The 24624-nt window shown below is 36.2% G+C and overlaps 1 protein-coding gene across 1 annotated transcript in view; it reads right to left on the bottom strand.

Annotated features, from left to right (window-relative positions):
* PALLD (palladin, cytoskeletal associated protein) overlaps positions 1-24624 on the bottom strand; it is a 199652-nt gene that overhangs the window by 95176 nt on the left and 79852 nt on the right. The window contains exons 8-9 of the mRNA XM_026846885.1: positions 18928-19047; positions 17804-18146 (exon numbers count right to left, since the gene is read on the bottom strand). Of these exons, the coding sequence (XP_026702686.1) occupies positions 17804-18146; positions 18928-19047 (463 nt within the window). The remainder of the gene's footprint in view (positions 1-17803; positions 18147-18927; positions 19048-24624) is intronic.

Consider the following 24624-nt stretch of genomic DNA (forward strand, 5'->3'; position numbering starts at 1 on the left):
TGGAAGGACAGTGGGTTCTCCAGATTTGCTCCTGGAAGACAGTGATGTTGAGGAGGTAGTTGTAAACACAGTTCTTGGCAGTCACAGCCAAGAGAGAAAGATCAAGCATTAATAATTTTGAATCTGAAGAACTAGAGGCACACAACATCCTCATACTCTTGAAGAACAGTATGCGATATCTATTCCATCAATAAATTTGGGAACAGCTTCAGGGATGTATATTCAGCACAACTGTCAAATAAGTGAAAAACAAGAGCAACAACAAAAAATCTCTTAGCAAACCAAAATGACAGCAGAAGTCTTTTCAAGGTAAATACCACAAAAATTAAAAGTGAATTCACATTCAGCATTTCACATGCCTAGTGCAATGACTGTCATACATAATTTCTAAACTGGTAAGACTAAGGTTTCCTCTTGAGTACTTGAAAACATTTTTAAGTAAAGGAATCTTCTAAAATGATTATCATAGGAATCCATAGGCACATATGCATACGCTCTTATCCACCATCATAACCATAGACCTAACCAACTTACATTATTTCCACATTCTAGAAGATGTGTGTAATATCTGCTTGCTCTGAGGACTGGTAAGGAATGTGGCTGGGTTCTACTCCAACCAGCACAAGACTGAAAAATCTTCTGGGAATTTACAGAAAGATAATTACTATGGTCTGCAAATATTTAGCACAGATGAAATGATTAGTAACTGAAAAACCTCTTCTCCTTACTTTCATGTTAACATACATAGCTTATTTCAAAGGGTCCTATAAAAGCCTATCCCTTTCTACCAAAAAAAGAAAAGGATTTAGTGGTATCAAACACAAACAAAATCCATTTGTATTTCTGGCTAAAATAAGCTACAATATTACTGGGTTTTAAAATCTGTTTCCAAGAAGCTACATACACATAGGGTATTAAGTGGGTATTCCAGTAAAGCCAAAGAAAATCAGAGTCAAGCCACTGCAAATGAAAACGGGGTTCTGAAAGTTTATGTTTTGGATATTTGTAAAGTTTGACATTAACTAAAACAAAACTTACAAGTCTTCTGAGAATTGTTTTTGCATTTATATCAGAGGTAGAATACTCAATATTTTATGTTTATAATACTTCTTCCCCATTTTAGAGAATATTTCTCTCATTCAATTTTTTTTAAGTTTTAGTGAGTAACCTTCCTTCTAAGCACAATTTAAAAGTAGTAAAATATTTGGGCTGTAAACCAACTGCTTTTTGTCAGCTTATGACAAATCCTTTGACCATATCTAAAAATAGATTCTGATTTAGGGAGGATACTAGGTGGTATAAAAGCAATAATTAAAACCGGTTACAATGTTTACAAGCATGTGGATTCCCATACAAGCAAGAGCAAATGGGTACAGAGAACTCAAAGAATTTGCTGCATATTTTAAGCAAGGTCAACAGCCAACAGCCAACATACAAAGCTGAAAAAGTTACTGTCTGAAATCTGGACTCTTAAAAATGTTATTATGTCCTTAAATAATGCTGTACTGCATTTTCTGTTGGCAAAAAGCTGATGTAGTTTCCCAATGTTTTTCTGAAACATTCCATGGGTGCATAAACATGAAATGTACAAGTGGTATGCACCAAGTTGATTACAAACAGACATTTCCTATCCTTATTATTTCCTTTAATAAGTTAAATTTATGTTGTTAAAATCCCCAGTCATGGTTTCACAAGACACTAAAATCATACTAGTAGTCATCTGTTACTACATTTTAACCTCTATCTGTAAAGCTTTGTAGAATATCATTATCTAGAGCACTGATTCCAAATGACTGACTCCAAATATCCCTGATCAGGCTTGGCAGTCCAGAACTTGCTCTTTTACTGTTTGAGTATAAACTGGGATTTAGATATGGCTTCAGCAAGGGTTCTTAGTATATGCATGCTTTTTTAGGAGGATCAGATTTTTATCTTTCAAAGCTGTTCTTTTGTTCTGAATTTTGTTTGCCATAAAGAAAGGACATGACATACTTTACCAGCATTTATTAAAGAGAGGTAAATAACTTCTAAGTTTTACTGCTTATGCCATTACTTATACCAGTATTAATTGTGTGGTAGTAGTAAAAGAATAAAACCACATTTACCCACTTCACATCTTACCAGTAAGTTTGGGGTTTTTTAACCTATACAGTTTCATTAGTTGCTGACTGACTTTTCCAATATTTTTTCAGAACAGTTAGATGATGGTTTGTGAAATCACCATTTTTTCCAGTGACTTGAAAGTGACTTGTTCTGAATTTGGAAACAATGGCATCATTTATTTAATGGCCTAAATCCATGTCTATTGTTAGAAGCATCATTCCGATGAGCTACAATGTCTTTCTTTCTTTCAAGTCAGATGCTATTTTTTTCTTAAATAAGGGTTAACTTTGGCTTTAGTAAGGCTGGTTCTCTGGCAGAAATTAGAGTCTTGTTTAGAAAAGGATTTGACATGCATGCTCTCTCCTTCTCAGAACTGGCAGAACAAACCTCATATAAAAAGCCGGCTACATCAAAGCCTGGAAATCTCATCCACTCATATATTTATCTTACCTTTTTTTTTAAAAAAAAAACCCAACAAAAACAAAACCCCACAACGTTGTCCTTTGGATACTTTTGATGAAGTGTCCCCTAACATTTCTAGCAGATTTGTACAGGCAGCAACCAAACAAAACACCTATGTGCCAATATTTTCTTTAAGTCCCCATGCTTATTTTCAAAAGCATGTCTTTAATCCAAAATTTCAAACCTTCTGTGTTCCAGTTTGACAAATTTATGAAAAGCAGCTAGATACCCTAGATAAAGATTATTTAATTCCGTCTTTCACATTTTTGTGTTAGTAACTTGCTAGTATTAACTCACTTTTCATTCTGGCACTAGAACAATACATGGCAAGGCAATTTAGAGCCTCCTTCAATGTCTTCTTCTTAAGACATTAAGAGAATTGGCAGGTATATTTAAAATACGTCTTTACCAGTCAGCATAGAATATTACCCTGTGTTGGGTAACTTCTGTTCCTGACTCAGGTTAAACTGAAATGCTTTCCTGAAAATCATAGCTGAGTTTTTCTCATTAAATCGTCCTGCTGTAGAACTATTTGTATGCTGGTAACTTGTTAGACTGTATCATTGATAAAACATGACTCTCCTATAATGGTCCCACATTTCTTAACAACTGTCTTCTCTCCACAGTTTACAGCAGAGAGCCTTAAACGAGGTGTTAATAGCCCCACTGCAAGAGGATTCTGACAAAAAGTGGAATCTGCTGCCAGGTACTGCCTACAACAAATGTGATCGTAAACAACATGGAAACTTGAACAAGCAACATGCTTATTTATAAAACCCATGGTAGACAGCAATATTTCCAGTGCAAGTAAAATCTGGACCATCCATTGCTTTAATTTTTTTTTCCTTAATGACACACAGAAAATACTGTGGAATACCTTAGTTAGCTGATGATAATTCAGCAGTATCTCTAATAAGCTGTTTTGTCTGTTTCTACACTTACCAAAAATAGAGGAGGTTTTTCGTCAAATTTTCCTTAACCTCAGAATATTGTGTGAATAATATTTAGCACTTCACGATGTAATAAAATTATAAATTATGTTTGAACATTATCAAAGTAAAAAAGTCGGGTCTGAAGGTTTCTCCAAGAAAACACATTACTGCAACTACAGTCAATTATGAAACCCTGTGAATTAGTGACAGAAAAAGTCAGGCGCTCTTGTGTATTTTGTCTTTCTACTGCCAGGGACAAGAATTCACATAGGAAAAGTAAATTGAACAGAGCAGAGTACACACATCAGCATTAGAACTCCAGAGTTCTATCTCAGTGATGTAAACATCTCTGCTGTCTTTAACATTAGCAAGTCTTAGTCTTTCATCTGCACAAACACATGCAGTAGGAAAAAAAAAAAATCTATATATTTACATATACTACAGCAACAGTCAGGCGGGACACTTGTAATGTTTTTTTGCCCCTCCCATGAATATTATGTTTTGAGGCAGGTGTTTTGTATGCAGAACACACAGTCCTCTGCTGTGACACATTGTCAAAATCTTCTGTGACTTTGATAAAGCCACGATGAGGCTTATTGCATGATCCCAATGGCTATGGATGCTGATAGGATGTTTATGCTTATTGAGTATTTTATGCACATTTCTATGGTGTTGGCTGATAACCAGCACCATGTTTATATGTTTTAATGGAAGCTGAAGGCATACAGTTCTGACTTCAGGGCCTGACTTGGCAGTTTCACTCAGACAAGCATTTACTAGACAACAAAGTCTGCAAATATCACTAAAGTCCATTTTAGACTGTGTTGAGAGTTAAGTAAACATGATTAGTAAGGGGGCCAAAAGGGAAGTCGTGAATTTGTGTTTCTAACAGAAAACACTGTTTATCCTATATTACTTTAGGGAGGAAGAGTTTAATTCCCAGTAAGCATTATAAAAGTAAACAAAAGTTGAAATGTATCCAACTCAAAATTCTAAGCAATTTCAGCAAGCCAATAACATCTAAGCCGATATGACAACTATTTCCCTAAGTATTTAAAATACCACAGAAATTAATTTTTAAAAAAGTATAAAATGAAGCACTTAAGAAGACTTCTCACTTCCATGTGATGTCCAATGACAGTTTTATCCCATAGGCAGTTATGAAAATTTACTGAGTTTAAAAGATGTAATTCATATGTATGTTTGGAGCAATCAGTTCTCAGAAAATAAAACCAGACTTTTCCAGTAAAGTTTGCCATTTCAGTATTGTAGGTTTTGAATATTTCGTACTAAAATAAAAACCATTTTTCTTAAAATTGCCAAAACAGAAATGTTACTACTGAATTCAGAAAGGTAGAAAATGAAAATACCTCCATCTTTTAGGTAAAATCAGAAACAAACTGCTGCAATAAAACTATTGTCACTTGAGGCTGGTTGAGCTTTCTCTCTGTGAGTATCTAATTAGGTTACTTTCTCAAAGTAACTGTACTACCTGACATTCATTAAACTTTCCCTAAACTACAACAGAAGCAATCCATGCTGTTCTGCTTTGTCTTTTGGAACTGCACGTGCTGTTGATGGTGTAATTTTTTCAGCTGCCAGGGAGAAACACACTGCTACTGAACCACAAAGCTGGGTTCTTCAACTAGATCACCACTCATGTTTCTGCTGCTATTCTTGTACACCTGAGAAGATTCTGCAGTGATACAAGATTTGCTTGCTTCATATTCTAGAAGCTGAACTAAAAAGAGGTGATATTCAAGTACTCTGAACACAGGTCCTCATTAGGACTCTAGAGGCTTTAAGATAAGTAAAGTTTGCTTACTTCTCTCATTCTCTTCCAAATAAAAAAAAAACCCCAACCAAACAAACAAGCCCAACAACAAAACACCAGCAGTGGACTGCAGTTGCCAATACAAATAAAAACTAAAGAAATCATTAGTTTAAGAAATCAGCTACAGGTAGAAATATAAAAAGGAAACAGGTACAGATAGGAAGGAGGAAAAAATACCAAAGGACTTGCACAACGCTTTTGCTGGCAAGGTACTTCATGAACGTCCAGTAGATAAACTCAGGTAAATTACCATAAAATCACTACTTGTTAATGTTTGGCACATATACCGCACACAAAAGAGATTATAGGAGAGTATTTTCTTCCAGATGCTAGGCCAGTCTTTAGCACACAGAATAAGCAGAAAAGTACATAATGAGAAAGTATCCTTCTGCAATCAATAAAAAATTTAAAATATTATCCCACAGACCACTTTCATGTTGAGATATGTTTCTAATAATCTGTGTGAGTAATAACAAGGAATTAGTCAAAAGAAGCAAAAAATGCAGCGCCTTTGAGAGGTCATATGAGCATTGACTAGATCTCATCCTGGAAGCAAAATTTTGAGATATCTACCCAAGCAAAACAGCTCCCTCCACTGGATAAGCCTTTTTTGTTTTCACCCCCATAAAAGTCTGTGAGAGCAATAAGACTTCTTATGACAAGAAATATTTGCTAGCATTAATAAGGCTGACAGAACAGGACCTGCAGCACTTGCTTGGTTGAAGTTGCAGCTGGAAACAGCACAGAAATAATCAGAAAATTATATCACTTCAATAAAAAAAACACTGGCATTTGTCAGGAGGGAACTGAAGAGTAATAAAAACAAGTAGCTCTGTAACTATGTGAGTTTATGATTAAACTACATAAGCTGTACCATCTCATCCAGAATTCTTACCCAAGTTCCTACTTCTGCAGGGCATTTTTTAAAGCATGGGCATGACCAACTGCAGGTAGATGGGCAGGACCAAATGCAGGTGGTTAAATGTTTCTGAGATAAAGTAAGTTCCAGCAACAAGTTTATTAAACAGAGAAGATACTGTAACAGTAGGGATTGGGAGTCTGAGGGTAGCCAGCACTTGAACTTGTCATCAGTTGTGCTTTTTCATCATAGAATCATCACAGAATACCAGGTGGAAGGGACCTCAAGGATCATCTGATCCAACCTTTCTTGGCATGGTCTAGACAAGATGGCCCAGCACCCTGTCCAGCTGAATCTTAAGTGTCCAGTGTTGGGGAATCCACCAGTTCCACGGGAAGGTTATTCCAGTGGGTGATTGGTCTCATTATGAAAAATATTCCTCTTGTGTCCAATTGGAATCTCCCCACGAGTAACTTCCACCCATTACCCTTCATCTTTTCCATATGACTCCTTGTAAAAAAGGGAGTCTCCATCTTCTTTGTAGCCACCCTTTAAATACTGGAACATGGTGATAAGGTCTCCCCTAAGCCTTCTCTTCTTGAGGATGAACAAACCTAATTCTCTCAGCCTTTCCTCACATGGCAGGCTTCCCACTTCCTTGATCATCTTTGTGGCCCTCCTCTGGACCCTCTCCAGCCTGCCCACATCAATTTTGCATAGCAGGGACCAAAACTGAACACAGTATTCCAGGTGTGGCCGGACAAGTGCTGAGTTGTGGGATAATGGCTTCCTTATTTCTTCTGGGGATGCTCTTGTTGATGCATTCCAGCATCCTGTTGGCTTTCTTTGCCACTGCAGCTCACTGGTCACTCATGTTGAGCTTGTTGTCCACCAGGACACCCAGGTCCCTTTCCACAGAGCTGCTCCCCATCCAGGTAGATCCCAGCCTGTACTGCACTCCTGGATTATGTTTTCCCAGGTGCAAGATCTTACAGTTGTCCTTGTTGAACTTCATAAAGTTCTTGTTAGCCCACTCTTCCAGTCTATGCAGGTCATGCTGCAGGGTGGCTCTCCCTTCCAAAGTGTACACTTTCCCACTCAGTTTAGTATCATCAGCAAACTTCACCGGGGTATGCTTCACCCCATCATCCAGATCATTTATAAAAATATAAAACAGTGTTGGGCCCAATATCAATCCCTGGGGGACCTCACTTGTGACAGGTTACCAGTTTGAAAAGGAGCTATTTACCACCACCCTCTGGGTGTGGCCTGTCAGCCAGTTCCCCACCCACAGGGAAACATATCAAAAGCCTTGGAAAAATCCAGGTAGACCACGTCCACCGCTCACCCCACATCAACTGGGCAGGTTATTTTATTGTGCCTAGAAGGCAACCAGGTTTGTCAAGCACAGTTTGCCCTAGGTGAATCCATGCTGGCTTTTCCTAATCACGTGCTTCATTTGGCTTGTGAAAGTCCCAAGAGGATTCGTTCCATAACTTTCCCAGGGACTGAAGTAAGACTGATGGGCCTATAATTTTCTGGATCCTCCTTTAAGCCCTACATGTAGATGTATCTTCTTTCAGGCCTCTGGGATATCTAACTCCACAGCTTCTGAAAGATTATGGAGTGGCCTTGCAATGATATCAGTCAGCTTTCTTAACACCCACGGATGGATAACGTCAGGGCCCATCAATCTGTCAAGCTCCTGTAATAGTTCGCATACCAACCCTTCCTCCATTGATGTTGGGTCTGTGTTTACATTAACCTGTATTTTTGTTCCCAGCGACTGGGGCCCAACAGTGCTAATAAAGACAGAGGTGAAGAAAGTGTTGAGAACCTCTGCTTTTTCAGTGGTGTTGCTGACTAATTCACCTCTCCTGTTTAACAGTGGACCAGTATTTTCCTTCTGTTTCTGCTTGTTGTTTATGTACCTGAAGAGCCCGCCCTTGTAGTTTTTTTGACATCTCTGGCCAATTTCAATTCGAACTGAGCTATTGCTTTTTTTAACTGCATCTTTGCACACCCTGGCAATGCCCTTCTCAACGGGCATTCATCTGCTTTTCCATCTCTGGTATGCTTCTCTTTTGGTTTTGAGCAGTCTCAGAAGATCACAGTTAAGCCAAGCAGTTCTCCTGCTCTGCCTATTTCCCATACCTTTAAAGGGTATGAACTTTTTCTGTGATTCTAGAAGAGCATTCTTGGAAAACTCCCAGCACTCACTAGCTCCTTTATCTTCCATGGAAGCTTCCCATGGAATTCTTCCCAATGGAGCTCTGAGAGAGCTGAAGTTTGCTCTTCTAAAATCTAAAACCTTAGTACTAATGTTCAGCATGCTCAGCAAGATCCCAAACTCCACAATATTGTGATTGCTGCAGCCAAGGCTACCACTAACCCAGACATTATAAAGCAAGTTTTCTTGGTTTGTGAGTAGCAAGTCCAGCAGTGCCTTATTGCTGATTGGCACATTTAACATTTGTATGCAGAAGCAGTCCTCTACGCATTCCAGGAACTTGATGAATGATGCATAAACTGCTGTACTATTCTTCCAACAAATGTCTGTCTAGTTGAAGTCACCCATAAGAACCAGGTTCTTTTGAACCAAAGTTTGCTTAAGTGACCCAAATGTTGCTTCATTGCCCTTATCTTGGTTTGGAGGTTGGTAGCAAATGCCTACTGTAAGGTTAGGTATATATGCATATACAATTATATATATTATGCAAAAAAGTATGCAGTAAATCAACTACTCAGAAAATATCCTTGTTAAATGAATCCTCAAATTAACTTATTTTTTATATTTCTTGAAGGAAAGAATGATAGAGCAATTACTAATCGGTTCTCATATTGTTGCAGATCTCAAACCAAAGGCAGTGACAGTGCAATCTTCTGTCCTATTACTGAAAAGCTCTTAGTCTGAACCAGAAGGGACCTTTCTCTAGGAAGTCACTTGGAAGCCAAAGATGACAGACTTACTATTATTAGTGTTCCTCTTTCTTCTCTCCTTCAAGCCAAACACAAAATGATGAACACCATCAGTCTCAGTTTTGAAGCTCCAGCATTTACCTGCTACAGCCAAAGTGAGCCGTCCTGGAAAATGGGTTTGTCTGCATTGAGGCAGAGCAAAACAGAGATAGTACAAACCAAAAACTGTATCCCTTCACCTCTCCTCCTCCTACACAGCAAAAGGCGATATTTTTACATTTTATAAATTAGGTGTAGATTGGATGAGGTCAGGGATGAAACAACATCAAGGAAATTGTGGTTGCATTGCAATTTTCAAAGCATGTAAATATGGAGTAAGTACATATGATGATTAGTCTGCAAGGATTAGCAGCAGGGAAGCTTTTAACCCGTTGGTTTGAGAACCCTATTCTGTGATACCAAGAGAATTCTTGAACATTTCTACAGGAACTCCCTATCCAAAAACCACACTGAGAACCTCAGAAAATGCAGAATATTAGAAGGACTGAACACTTGGATTTGCTTTGCTTGATCATTTGCAAGTATCAAATCCATCTGGTTATTTCAGTGAGAAGGAAGCAAAAAACAACAGATATGTTTCAGAAGTCAAAATGTTTCATCTCAGTGCTTTCAGTTCACAGTTTTCATAAGGCTACCATAAACTACCATTTGCAGATGGACAGTATGTTTTCTCCCGTATTTTCTAGTTCAAAGGTGCATCATAAACTGCTGGCATACTGATCTACTCAACCTTGTTGCAGGAAAAAAAACCCACCCCAAATGCACGATTTGCCCAACACCCCCCCAACCTTTGCTATCTTTATTCTGTAACACTGTCTGGTTATTTATGCAACTTCATAATTCCATATACTTCCAGCACACACTGAAAATGAAGAAGGTTCTTAGCACTTAAGCCAAGCTTCTAGTTTCTATCTGCTTGTTAAAAAGCCTTCTCTTGGTACCTTGAGATGAATTGGGGGTAATAGCAACAAAGGTATGAGAGAGACAACAGAGCTATGAAGCAACAGCCAGGCAGAAAAGAGAGGGAAAACACTCTTGGAGGCACTAAAGATTTTTATAAGCTTACACCATGTGTTTAACTAAAAACTTAAAATGCACAGGTGCAAACAAGTGTGTTCATTTTCCTCCATTTCCCTGCTTATCCTATAACCTTGGATTACTTTCAGTGTTAAAATAAAAATCTGAAAAAACACAGAAGTCCTTTGTGCATATCATTCTGGTGGCACATACCCTACACATATAACTGATTTAAGGATGTTTGACTTTTCCTGTTAAAATACTGATTAGCTTTTATGTAAGCAGGATGTACAGTTAGTTGCCTCCACCTATTAAAGGTCAGAAAACATTAGTGCCAAATAAAGAAAGAAAAAACCTAAAAAGTACATTTCTCACCTACCTTTAACCTTTTTTTGTTGTTGATACCCATTGTTACAAAGAGATTCAGACTTCTATTGCTGCAGATTTTTAAAGGCTTAAAGTTCATTTACAATTACCCTTTAACACTATGTTAACAAAGGCATCGGTAAAAAGGAAATTTCTCAGCAATAACTGCCACTGGGTTTGGATCATGTTACTCCTTGGTCTGAAATAAGCAGTTAAAGCAGAACACACAAAAAAACCTGATGATTTTTATTTACAATTTCAAGTTACTATCCGTTCTCGGATTTTCATTAGTCACCTTAGGAACTGGGAAAAAAAAGTGACATTCTACTGCCTGAGCAGGCTGCCTTTAATAGCAGACCAACAAGCACATCACTTCAATATTCAAGTTATTTGTGACTATTTTGAAGAACACGAAAGAAACTGTTGACACATTTCATGTGACTTCAAGTGTCTAAATGAGGAACAAGTCACTGGGGTTAGAACAGTCACATGAAACTGAATTTAGTATAATATGAACAAAGGGATCATTAATATGCAGCATCAGATACATCTGATCAGTAGTTACAGAATTTTGAGGTGGAACTGGAATAGTTTTCTATCTCTTCAAGTTCATACAGTTCCATTAGAGCTGATATAACTTGATGCAACTCAATTATGGCATTTCACACAAGTATTACATATTTATACTAAGTACAGAAAATCTATTTTTCTCAGCAAAATTGGGTTTTCTTTCTCTTAAGAAAATTGGTGCCTAAATTATTTATAGTTCTCTAGGAAAGATCCATGCTTTTAGAAGTGTTTTTTTGGTCGTAAGAATATAAAGACAGAACAGTTTAAAGATTTGTAGGAAGATTCAGTATTTAGCATCATTATACCTTGAAGAAAAAAGAATGATATTTTTGCTTCTAGACCTACCACTGGGTCTCCTTGCATGCCTTTTTAGCTGCAGCATCATATTGCCTGTGTAATTTTTCATCGCTCCTACCTGCAAACACCAATCTAATATACCATGAAATGCTCAGAAACTTTTTTCCACTGATCTTTTTTTTGGTAAAAACTAAACAACACTCCCTTCATTCTTTAAAACAGTGAGATACACAGCATGATGAATAAATGTGACTTTCAACCTATATTTAATAACACTTCCTATTTCCTCTCTTCCATCTCCCAGAGGCCTCAGAGTTTTTCTGAGAGATCTAAGATCACTAAGGAAGTCAGCTAATATATTGGTTTAAAGTAACCTTATCTACTGCATTTAGTCCACAGTTGTGCCATGAGGCATCATAATACTTTCTGATGCTTCTCAGGATTTGCAACTTTTGCATAAGAAAATAGCCTGAGAAAATGGAGACAAAGCCATATTTCTTATTATGTTCTCCCATAAAGCCTCCTCTATTTTTATATATTATTTGTTATTAGTAAATCATAAACCCTAGTCTTGGTACAAGTGCCTGTTGATTAGTAGCCACTGAAATAGAAATTATTCACAAAGGTTTTCCTTGGCTTATATCTAATCCTGTTTAAAAATACTGCTATGAAATAAGAGAGACAAACAAAAGCACTACAAATGAACCACTCATATATTGTGAAAATAGATGTAGAAATGCTCAGGACTTGTACTATAATCAAATTATTATCCTTATGTGCATTTATTCTGCTTTAGACTTTAGCAAATTCTGTTAGCATTAGTTATTTCTACTACAATAGAAAATATGTGTTTATCAAAGTTTTATTGTGGGTAGACTTTTTAGCAAGATAAGGATCCATAGGTCCTTATCAACCTTGAAAGAGCACAGCAGATGAAAACAAAGAAGTGGAACTGGGTGGATCTTTGTTCATGAATGCAAAGTTACATGTTTACTGTGATCACTGACTCCTAAGACAAGTGTGTCACAATTTTCTTATACAGATGAGGATTGTCTTGTTCATTTCCAACTAAAATTATATGAATGTTTACAACTTTGAATTATGTTTAGCCTTAAGGAATATGGGAACCTCAGTTATACATTATGCCTTTTTTCTATCAGAAAGTACTACAGGGGATGCTAACAATTGTCTTATTCTCCGTAAGAGAACATATTTATAATGTAGATTTTCAGACTCAATGGAATTTTAAGTTACTGCTTTTTGATTTAAATTATTGTTTGTATAACTTCACCAGTTTCTGTAATAGTAATTTATTTTTTTTTAATCCTTACACTTCTGTAATGACTAAGCTTTCACTTCCCACATTTTTGCTGGAGCAAATAAATCTTGAATATATACCATACATATTTCTGATTGACAGTTCTAATTCAAAATTAATAACAACTGCTTTTGATTTTTACCTTAACTTTTGGAGAAATATGGAAAAACCACTGGGACATAGTTCATTGTTGAATCACGTATAAGAGGTGGGGAATATCTTTCCCATAGTTGGGAAAGCCTCTGTTACTTTTTGTTTCGTACATATAATGGAAGCAGAGGTCTGCTCTGTGCATCATTCAAACTATGCAAGAATGGTTTTCTATTCAGGTTTTTATCAGAGGATGCAGTAACTTGAAACAAAACCTTATATAATTCAGGGTTTAACACTCAAGTTGAGCATTTCTGTGGTGATTTTTTCCTAATTTAGGCTGCTAAAGCAAATCACATTCATATAACATTAGTAGAACCGGATGGAAAACAGTTTTCCTGTATCACGTGTGTCTTCACCATTGCCAGAATGTTGCTGTTCTGCATAAGAACAAATGTGAAGCCTTCAAAGCTCCCAGTGCAAGTGTCCGTTCTCTGGGCTTCAGCAACCTGGGATCTCTTAGGCAGACTAAGGACTTACACATGATTTTTGTATATTCCAAGGCATTAATCATTGGATTGATGGCTATTCTCACATGTTCTTTTCCTATCCATCTCTTCCTAATATAGTCTAAGCAGTGACTTACAACTTGCATGTATTAAGTACAATTATTAAGTAATAAATCTTTAAAATGCAATGCCTGGCAGGACAGGCATTACAAACATCGTAGCATGTACATGATTAGAAGTACAAGTAAATTCAATATTAAGCAAATTGCTAGCAGACATATCAAGTTAAGAATAATTTCAATGATGAGTGAAAAACAGTGAAATAAACATTTTAATAAAGGGCATAAGAGACATTCTAGAAATGACTTGAACTAGCATCTTTGCAAAAATGTCTGAGGCATCGATGACAAACCAGAAGAAACTGTGAAAGAAAACTCAGCTGCCGAGGAATGGAGACTGAATTGAAAATAATTCAGTTCAAGAAACAGTATCACTTTCACAACCAGTATGAACACAAGTGATTTCAGTTAAGGACGTTCTATCAACTCAAATAGGAGTAACTTTGATGCATATCAAGCAGATTAACTCCTTATCTTTAAGAAATAATTTTAATCTCTTTTCCTTACTGATGTTACATATAAATTAGTAGGTATCTATTAAATTATGTTTATGATTAATTTATTCTGTGTACTGTTTAAAAAACTAAGACTTCTGAATAAATTAAAAAAAATAATCTCAAAAACTCCTAGGAAACAATATAGCCATGTCTGTTGAAGGAAATACTGATTATCAAAACTCTGTAAACCACAAGAAATAATATCTTACTGCTTCTCACTTTTTAGAGGTATGCTTTTTACAAAATTAATACCTGCCTTTTATTTTTACTGCAAAAAAACATAATCAGAAAGAATTGGGTGAGGTAGAATTCAGGAATTCTGTCCATGCATCTTCTTCACAGCATGCGTGATACATCCCCATGCAAAATACTACTTTTCACAATAATGCAGTGAAAAAAATGTTGATCATTCTACAGGAGCAGGCATTGCTGTGCTAATTTTAAAGGTGTCAAACATGTCACTCCCTACTGGCTTCTTCTGGGTTTATGTTAATAGATTAACTATAGAAAGAAGGCTGTCAATACCTACAGTTGCTCTCCGCATCTGCAAGGGAGAAGCATGGAAGTGAACTCCCACTAAGATAATACTCATTCTGATCATTGTATATGACAGACTGGAATACTACTCCAACACAGAGAGGATAAAAAGGAGCCATCTGAAGAGAAGCTCTCCAGTCTGGAAATTCTGGCACCACACTGTAGTCACAACGAGTCTATGAACCTTGAACTGATGGCTTGTTACAAAGCCAACTAACAACACATAGGTAGGTACATCCAGTAACCATATGAACACCATTTTCTTTTCTGTTACTGCTTTAACAGACACATGGAAAAATAATAGTAATACTAAGCCACTTGAATGGAAGTTCTTAATTTGAAACAATAGACATATTATATACAGAATAGTGTCCTGCCTTTTTTTTGCAGACATTCAGATGAGGATTATGAGGGGTTCAAGGCAGCACTTCCACACATGGGCTACACACTGAAATAAATATTAACACTTATTTGTCTAATTTTGAGAGATGCAAAGTATCTGAAGATATACATTTGTGGGGACACTTCTGAAAGCTCATCTGTACATTACACCAATATTGCCTGGAAAAGCCCAACGCATATTAATAACTCAAGCTCGTCAAATAGGTCACAGCAGCAGAGAGCAGAATTGCAGAAATTTTGAGGTTTTGGTCTCTGTTCAGCAGTTCATCCTCTCTTGTCTACATAAACTCATGTTGTAAACAAGACATGATAAGATATTGTGCCTTTTAACCATATTTAGCATTATTGTCTTCTAAATTCAATTTTAGCAAAATATCTGGTGTTGAATGCTTTCCCAGTTAATTCTTTACTTTTCCCAGAAAATTTTGTAAATTATCACATTAAACCCTGTTTTAAATATTCTCAGCACCAGACTAAGGCAACAATTAATATTATGGTTTAAGAATTACATAAGTGTCTGTAACCATAAAACTGAGCGTTTTGTAGGACTTTAAAAACACTTTTCAAGCCTGAAAACAACTACAGTAACTCTCTATATCATGCCAGTGCTTGCATTGGACTGAATTGTAGGAAATAATTATTTATAGGTGTTGGTTACAGCTGCATTGCCAAGGTGCAAATATATTTCATACTTCAAGAAGGTACTCAGACTCTCCTTGTTAAACTACTACAACTATAAAACCACCCAAACCAAGACATCCCATCATTCCCAACTCTGCAATTACTTTCAGTGTTGGGTTAATAACCTATTTTCAGAGTTCACAGATAAACATGTTAAGTAATTTATGAGTTAAGATTAGCTTGAAAAGACAAGATTCTTTTAGAAATTTAAAATCAGAGTAAGTCTTCAGCAAAACTAAAACTCCCTAATGATATTCAGAAGCTTCAAGCTTTCTACATAGTCAACATTACTTTAAATGTTTAAATAATTTTTAAAAAGGTTATAATAAACATTTGCTATTATGTCATTGCTAATACTTGCTGCTTCTATCATCAAATACTAATACTCTATGAACAGATACAACTCCATAGATGAGTTCTCTTCAAGAGGGATCATTCTCATGGTTGAGATAGCTACTTTACTATTTAGCTTGTTTTAATGCAATTATGTTGTTTGCTTTGACTCAGGATGCTGTTCCCAAATGCTGATAGCTGATTTCAAGTCCCTACAGCCAGACATTCCCTTTCCTTCTCCTGTTAGCACTCTTTCCCTTTTTTATGCTATTACTATGCTTGGGAACAAAAAACTTGGCTGAGGGGAAGGCAAGATTTCAATTTCTGACAGCAGCATAGACTTATACTGGCTTTGGCCAAGAAAAACATGTATTTTGACTACAATCAAGATCAGTCTCTTGCGCATGAAGTCATGTTCATGGTAAAATATAGGACTTGAGAATTTGCACTAGGGATTGCAATGTCATCAGTTTGGACATCAGCACCTGAAAGGATTCTCATAATAGCATCCCTCTCACATCATTGTATACAGTGTTCACCTCTGTATATACGCTGACTCTGTGTTTAAAACCAAAATAAATTTTGCACAAGTAGAAGTGAACATTGTACAATGGGAAGTCTACTACACACCCTTCTTTCCTTTATCTAGGGCAACCTCACTTCTGGGAAAGAAAGCTCTGGGGTGAAGTTTGCTTTTTGCTGCTCTGCTGTGGCTTCTGTCTCCTTTCTTTGGCAGTGGATCTAGCAACAGATGTGGTGGGTACAGGACCACCTGGCTCGCTTCACATCACATTATCATCTGCAAGTTGCCATCCCCAGCAACCTCCCTCCCACACACGCAATCACCATCATATATACTGCTATTCTACCACTCTGTCTTTCTGTTCCTTCCACTCCTCCTTCTCTTCTACAGTTGTCAGAGACTGCTTAGAATGACAAAGAGCAACAGAAAGAAGAAAGTGGTGAATGCAGAAAGAGTACCCTGTTGGCTTGCTGCCTCAAGCATGACTGCTAGAAGAACACCATTTTTGTATTTTGCAAGTTATGCTGTGAAAACACATAATTAAGCAAATGACCTTGCTAAGTTTGAAGACCATATTTCATATTTCTTAAACACATTATTATACTTAATAATCCCTTTTGATTATTGGTGCAAATTAAATAAAATAGTGTTTTTAGTTCCTTCATCACACTAAAAATTCTTGAGGGAGATGGAAAAGAGGAGCCTGCGCAATGCTAAAATCAAACCATATGTTAACAGTCAGCATAAGATCACTCTTGCATAACTAAGGTATCATCACTAACATAAGGTAAAAATGTTACTACAATTTTGTTGATTTCTCTCTCTTCTCTTCAAGCTTTCCATTTTCAGATTTTTAGTTATAAAAGAACCATGGTAATCTGGATGACAGCAGAATGAGTTACATCTTATATATAAATATAATGTAAAAAATAACACAAACATACACCTGGATATTCACTGACTACACAAAACCAGAACATCCAGAATAAAGATAGCTAACCAGTGTTGAAACAGAAATAGCATGCAAGAATCTCAGGCCACTATGACATTTACCTACAGTGACTAAGAATAAGAAGTGTAGAGCAACAGCCACTAGCACTTACTTCTTTGTTGTGACTATCTTAAATGTTTCTATAGAATTTGGTATATATAATGTACTTCCCTTTATATAGAACTATGAGAAAGAACACAGTTCCTACTCCTGTATTTGGCTCTTTGGGACATAAATCACAGAAGTAAGAAAATTGTTCAAGGGACAGCCACAGTCATTGTCCATTACTTGTCTAACACTAAATTGCTGCAGGCAAAGATTTGCTTTCACCAAATATCAAGTTTTTAGGAAACAAAAAAACCAACTAAATGAAAAAATACTCACAGCTTTGGTTTGGCAAGCACAGGTGGTGGCTCCTTTGTGGGTGAAAGCAAGACAGCTGGAGATGGGATGGATTTTTCACTATTTGGCTTGGTGTTAATCATTCCATTTACTCCATGAATAGGGTGGATGCCATTTGTTTTTTCCTCAGATGAATTGAGCTCTAGTTGAAGGGCTCTCACACCAGATCTTAACTCAGTGTTGTTTGCTTGGTGGATCTCTGTATGTTTCTTAGGAGGAAGCTCAAGAGAGCTAATTTCAACTGGAGGAAGTGGTGAGAAATGATGGAAATCATCACTGTTGGATTCTCTTGTCAGTGATTCATGACCAGAGCTTTCTGAGTTGGCTAAAAGAAATCAGAAAGAATGTTCTTCCCACAAGTCATAGACAAAGTACATACTGTATTTTCAGTTTGTTAAAGATGAGATCTCTTCGGTTCTGTGCAGATATTTTCCTAGATCTCCTGTGGATAATTTATGCTGAATTAGATATGTGACTAGCTATACATTTTCTGACTTTGCCCCATGCAAAAGGCACAATAAGAAACTTTATGGATCTGATCCCTCTAAATCTGTTTCAGGAAACCAGTCACTAACAGATCGGCAAGTACGGACAACAACAACTGAAACAGCATTTCGTCTTCCTGGAGACAGCATCATTTAAGAACAAATAATTTTAAAATGTTGAAGGATGTATGAATACATGGCATGTTTACAAAAGCAGCTGTGTTAGTGCATTCCACAATATGTATGAAAACATATTACAAAACTAAATGTACCATGTCACAGTTTTTTGTTTTACAAAAGGCATATGCTACCTTTGGTAGCATAATTTCATCTGCTTTCATTTTGTCTCTGCTGCCATCTAGTCTCAGAACCCCAATGCTTAAAAATATGCCAGGATTGTGGCAGACACTTAAAAAAAGTATTTAACATGAATAAAAAATATTAAACTAGAAAATGAGCCAATAAAAACATTCAGTTTGCTTTATATGAATGCTCTGAGGTTGACAAAACCCCTGTCTTACAGCAGTCCCTTTCTACAAGGGAAGCAGACTAATAACTTCAAGGGTAAATTAATTATCTAAGATCTATGATTAAAAATTCCTCTTTCCCTTCATCACATACCTGAGCAGACAGTTAGTTGTGCACTGCTTGTTACTGAACCATGTTCATTTGTTGCTGTGCAGGTGAAAAGTCCTGAATCTTCAGGAAAAGTTTCTGCAATTACAAGGGTACATATCTCTTCTGGAAATAAGCAGAAAAATAAACTGCATCATAAATTATTTAAAGTACCATATAATGTTTTTGCATTGTATGTTAGAAGGAAACCAGAAAGTGCTCCTTATACAAAGAAATGCTGGGAGAACTTCAGAAAAGCTTCCAACATAAATAGCTTCAATAAAAATCACTAGAACAAGTAAATTCACCAAGCTAAGTTTCCAAAAGGGACATGTCTTGAACAGTAATTTTGCAGTCACAAGTCTGTGCAGTCATTTTACATACTCAAGATCTTCATTTTTATGCAGGACAGTACTAATTCATACAAATCAATGTATTGGTTTCCATACACAATTAATACTTGCAAGCTCTTTTCGTGTCTCTAAATAATACCACCAATATGAATGTCACATCATTCCTTCTTTTCCTGAAGTTTTCTATATTTAATGCAACACACCAGATCAAATCCCATTCCTGGTAGAACCAGAAAGTATTTTTGTCATAACTTCCAATTAAGTCTTCTGTATAAATTGATCAGCATTATAAACCCTTGATGCATAAATATTCTCCTTATGTTTGGGAAGACAATTGCTGTCTCTGTCTGCACTGCAGTGAGAATGGATAAATTGAAAATATAGGACAAATCTGCATCCCCAGAAACTCTTCAGAATACTGTGACAGAGGTGTATTCTGTGGTTGTTTGAGATCTGTTCATTCTACTTTAATATGCCATAGTATACGCTTTGATTATATCAGGGTCTCAGTCAGAAAACTTATATGAAGGCTGGACTGTTTATATTTCAGGTTGGGTCTCACAGTAATGTTTTCTAAATCAATTCCATCCATTTATAATGGGCACATTTAATTATATAGGCATGTTTTTTCCAGATTCTTCAAAGAAGTAATTTTATTTTATCTCTACTTGTAATGGTATTCTAATATTTTTAAAAATTCATGGTATAGCTAATTAAATAATCCAGTATTTACACAACATACCCAGATAATTTTAGAGATGGACAATGTTACATCATGGTTTTCTTTAATTAATTAGGAGTTTCTTTTGCTTATGCTCATTTTCTAGTCTCAAAACTAAAGCAGGGAAATTTTACAGAATTCAGTTTCATTAAAAAACAACAACACCACCCCCACCCCCCCCCAAATCCAAACATTTTACATTTTGGACATTTACATGCAATCCCACATATTATCACAAAATCAGTGGAATATAGTTAACAAACTGAAAAGTGAGGAAAAATATTTAAGACTCCAATAACATTCACATAAAAATTATTCTGTAGAAGAGGTTCAGTAAGGTAATCTACTCTTCTTTTAATTCAAAGAAGGAAAACTTCTAATTCAAAGAAGGAAATTTCTAATACTTTTTTACTTTTTTTTTTTTTTCATTCCTAATTTTCCTTGTGGAATGGCAGACCATTGTCTGATGTAGACAGTTAACAAAAAAGTGAACAGAATTTTTCCAATTATAAACGGCAACATATCCAAAAACTTCTTGTGCTGGAAATGGGCTAAAAATGAATGACTAACTAAATATTTGGCACAGAGTTGTTCTTCAGACAGCAGAACATGCTTTTTTTTTTTGGCAACACAAACCAGTCATTCTGTGTAGCTGCAAGAGGCACGTCTGGTAATACTGTAGCACGTTGGATCTTATCTGACCCAGATGAAGATTAATGACTCATGAAAGGTCTTATCAGGAAAGTAATGTGTAACACAAGCTAGGTTTTGAACTACTGAGATCAGCTTTTTTTAGAATCTTGGTGTGTCCTAAGCAGTTGAAGCTATATTGTTAACCACACGTGCGTACTCCTCGATTGAACTGACTCTGGGGATGCAATCTGATACATTCAGCATACTAGTTTCCTGTTCATTTAACAGCAGAATTCTGAAAGCTGGGTATTTCAGGGCTGCAAAAGAAAATCAATCCCACCATGCTGAGAACTGCTGTTTACATGAGGGGAAAAGTACTCCAAAATGTGAGAACCAGTAGAATTTGCATTTTCTGAACAGCACAACCAGTTAACGCATAATGTTCTTTCAGCTTTTTATGTACATAAACTGATCATATGAGAAGAAATTATATTCACTCTTCAGTGATAAAAGAATTCTAATGAATTCTACCATGATGTAGTTTGTTTATTGAAGTGGTATATCTCAAAATTATACATGGTAAATTGCAGTAACCCTTGTAAAAGAAATTGAAACTAAATTAGTAATGAAAATAAATCACAGTCTAAAACTCAGTCTTCTCAGCCAGATGAGCAAACTGCAACACATTTGTGATCAATCATGAGAAAACTGGATGAACTGAAAACAGAAAAAACCCTAAGAAAAAAAATCAAAAGGCAGCTTGGGCACAAAGCATGTGTGAGCAACACATTACCATTCCCAAGACCAAGAATCACTGACCTCCAGGTCCTTAGTCTCAGTATTTTTCTAGCTTTACATCCTCACTTATGTAATTATTTTTCTTTCTGTTACGGTGCTAAGTAGAACTTGATGATTTGAAGTAAATAATGTCTGTTCTACTTCCTGGCAATCATCAGCTGACAGATAATTTCATCACAAAAATGTGTTCCAGAAAGCAGTTCTCAAATGCTGTTCGTAGGGCCTTAAAACATATTTAACACTTGACTAAATGAATACAAAAGCATTCTGTTCACTGAAACATGTAAAATGCTTAGGCATGCAAGCACTTGACTATTTTGTCAGTTATTTAGAAAGTAAGATTATGTTTTACAGAGTAATCCTTTCCCTTTATGGTTCATGAGTCCATTAGGACAAATAATCTTTGGTAAGACAGAAAAATGTTGCATCTAATTTAACAAATTTCATCACTGGCACTGTATGTACTTCAGAATGTTTCTATGTATTATGTTAAAGGTAGAGTAGTTCTTATATCTGCCCCTTCATCTCCAAATGTGATCATTAGCTTCCTCCACTGTAACACACAAACAGTCCTGGGAAATAAGTATGGTCTTTTATTAGCACTTGTTCATTATGATGCAATGAACAAAGCTATTTCTATAGATGTGGGTTAAAAGCCATAAGTTTTCTGCTACACAAAGATGGGGGTAGTCACGGTGGTGGTTTCCTTGGTAGAAATCCAACCAAAGACATCTCTGCCTTCTTGTAGACAACTTATCTCTTATTCTCCCTCTTGTTTCCCTAGCCATCAGATGTTTAATGACTTTAACGGCAAAGCAATATGCCCATCAGGTAACAACTTCTCATTTATGTATCTGTGCATCTTTTCTATAAAGAGAATGGGGAAGTGTGAAAATAGACAGGAACTGAATATGCAGGGTAGCATAATAGATGGCAGTATTGCAGACCTGTAGATGCCTTAAGTTGCAATAACACAATAAAAAAAGTAGTTCATTTACCTGTTTCTGACGATCACTATTGTATACACCTTTACCCAGTCAGGCAGCAGTTCTGGCTTATTTAATAGGCTTTACACACTCAAGGAATCAAGATACAAGTTTTTAAAAGATATACAGAAGTGACTCTGTTTGAAGATATCTCAAACAGCATTTAGAAAATACTGAGGAGAAAACTGAACAAACAAACATGACTGTGGGCAACATAATGTAGTTTTAGGGTACAGAACTTAGGTTACAGCATATGTAATCAATACCCAAGATGGCTGCTATCTAGCCAGTTCGGGTACAATAAATAGGAATACTGCTATGACAATATGGACTTTAGTCCCTACAGCAGTGTTCACATTTGAGGAGAAATTAAGCCATATATCAGGGTTAAGGAAAAGTTTATGTTAAAGCTTACACTAAGGGAGTTGTGATCCTGTAGATGCCTGTGAGAGATGACAATGCCTAAGGTAGATAGTTTGAAGTCACCTTTATACATTGAAGATGAAATCAGCATAGTCAGAAACATAACTTTGAGGATTAACATACCCCAATAAACTTTAAATATTTACAACTGATGAGGAATAGAAGCAATTAAAAAAAAAATCATATAGTACAAAAAAGACCAGAGGTTTACTTTGGATTTGGAAGCATCAACAAATAAGGACAGTCACAGCAGTCATACTGAAGATGGGGTCACTGACAGGACCAGAATTCTGTAGGTACCTTGAGAATGCAGAGTACAACTCAAAATGTAATTGACAAGCAATAGTGCATAGGTCAATCAGACCACTTTTAATGAAAGATCATTTTAGCTTATTTTCAGTTTTTCTCTTTGTTTGGCATCTTGAGCTATAGCTCATTAGATATTGCTCTCTTCAAGCCCTTCTCTGCTGCTCAACAGTGAAAGAGGGAGCCAGACTCTTAGTCATAATTCTTTTGTTTTCACAAAAAAATGCAAGGATCCAACATGCATGCTGACCTACTGAAGTTTCTGTGTGTTTTAAATTTAATCAGCTATCAGAAAGCTGATTTTCTTGGTGTGGGGAGGCAGTAGGGATTTCTGTAACATTTGCCATATATTTTCAGTTTCAAACATTATGCAGAAAAAGGGGGGGATTTCTAAGGGAGTTACTTACTAGAGTTGAAACTCCAGAACACAGCAGCCAAACCGCGAACAAGAAAGCACAATCCAAGAGAAATGATGACTATCTTTTGAGATGTTTATGGTGAATATACAGTTATTAAGAAATTATTAAGAAAAAAAAAAAAAAAAAGAAAAGCATGTGTATGTGGCAATTCCCTGGCAATTTAAGAAAAATTACTTCATATAGTTTTCTTCTTACATGCCATTAGACAATTGTTTTAATGTAATTCAATACAGTTTGTGGCTGCCTCCAGACAGCTGAGTAATGGTCAAAATATCAACAGCTGGCAAATGACTCCATAGGATTTTTCATTCTCAGGCAGCCTGTTCTTTGAAGGATTCAATCAGTAGAAAGTCAAAATGTCCAAGAAAGAAGTACAGAGCAGGTAATTTGACAAACTGTGATGTTGGCTTTAAGTAATCTGACTAGCTATTAATTCACATAGCAGTCTGGAGAGATTTGTGATGCAAACCGATTTCTGTCTAGACAGAAAAAGGAGTGCAAAACACATTAGGGTGGATAGAATGTACCCAAACAAAGTAGCACCCCCCAACCCCCACCCCTTGCTTCTTAATTTCTTACCTCTGTGAGTTCATGGAACATTTTTCTTTTAAATCATTAGTACTGACCTAGCAAAGTTTTTGAACACTGTAAAGTGTTTACTGATGGTTGGACTTTGATTGACAACCGGTAATTAAAGCCACACTACAATTTGTTAGAATTTATGTAAAATTCCATGGAAGTTGTACACTTGGAAAAGTTTTTTTAGAAATTTTTTTTTAGAAAAAAGTTTTTTTAGAAATCGTGTCCATCTTTCAAAATTCTGAATACTTATCTAACATAGGCATGTTGGTTTTCCTGTCAGTCTTGCACATGTATTCACCATCAGCACTGAAGAGCAGTTGTGTGTTCACAAACCACAAACCAGTGCTGTACCTACATTTCTGGTACCCACCCAGCTTCTTTAAAATTGTAGAAGTTTTAAGATCTTTCATGATATCCTAAAACCCAGTGTTACTTAAGACCAGTTACTAATACACGAAACACTGCTCATCATTTATGCCAAA

The sequence above is a fragment of the Athene cunicularia genome (genome assembly GCF_003259725.1).
Source record: "Athene cunicularia isolate RWA chromosome 4 unlocalized genomic scaffold, athCun1 chr4_part1, whole genome shotgun sequence".
Taxonomy (NCBI): domain Eukaryota; kingdom Metazoa; phylum Chordata; class Aves; order Strigiformes; family Strigidae; genus Athene; species Athene cunicularia.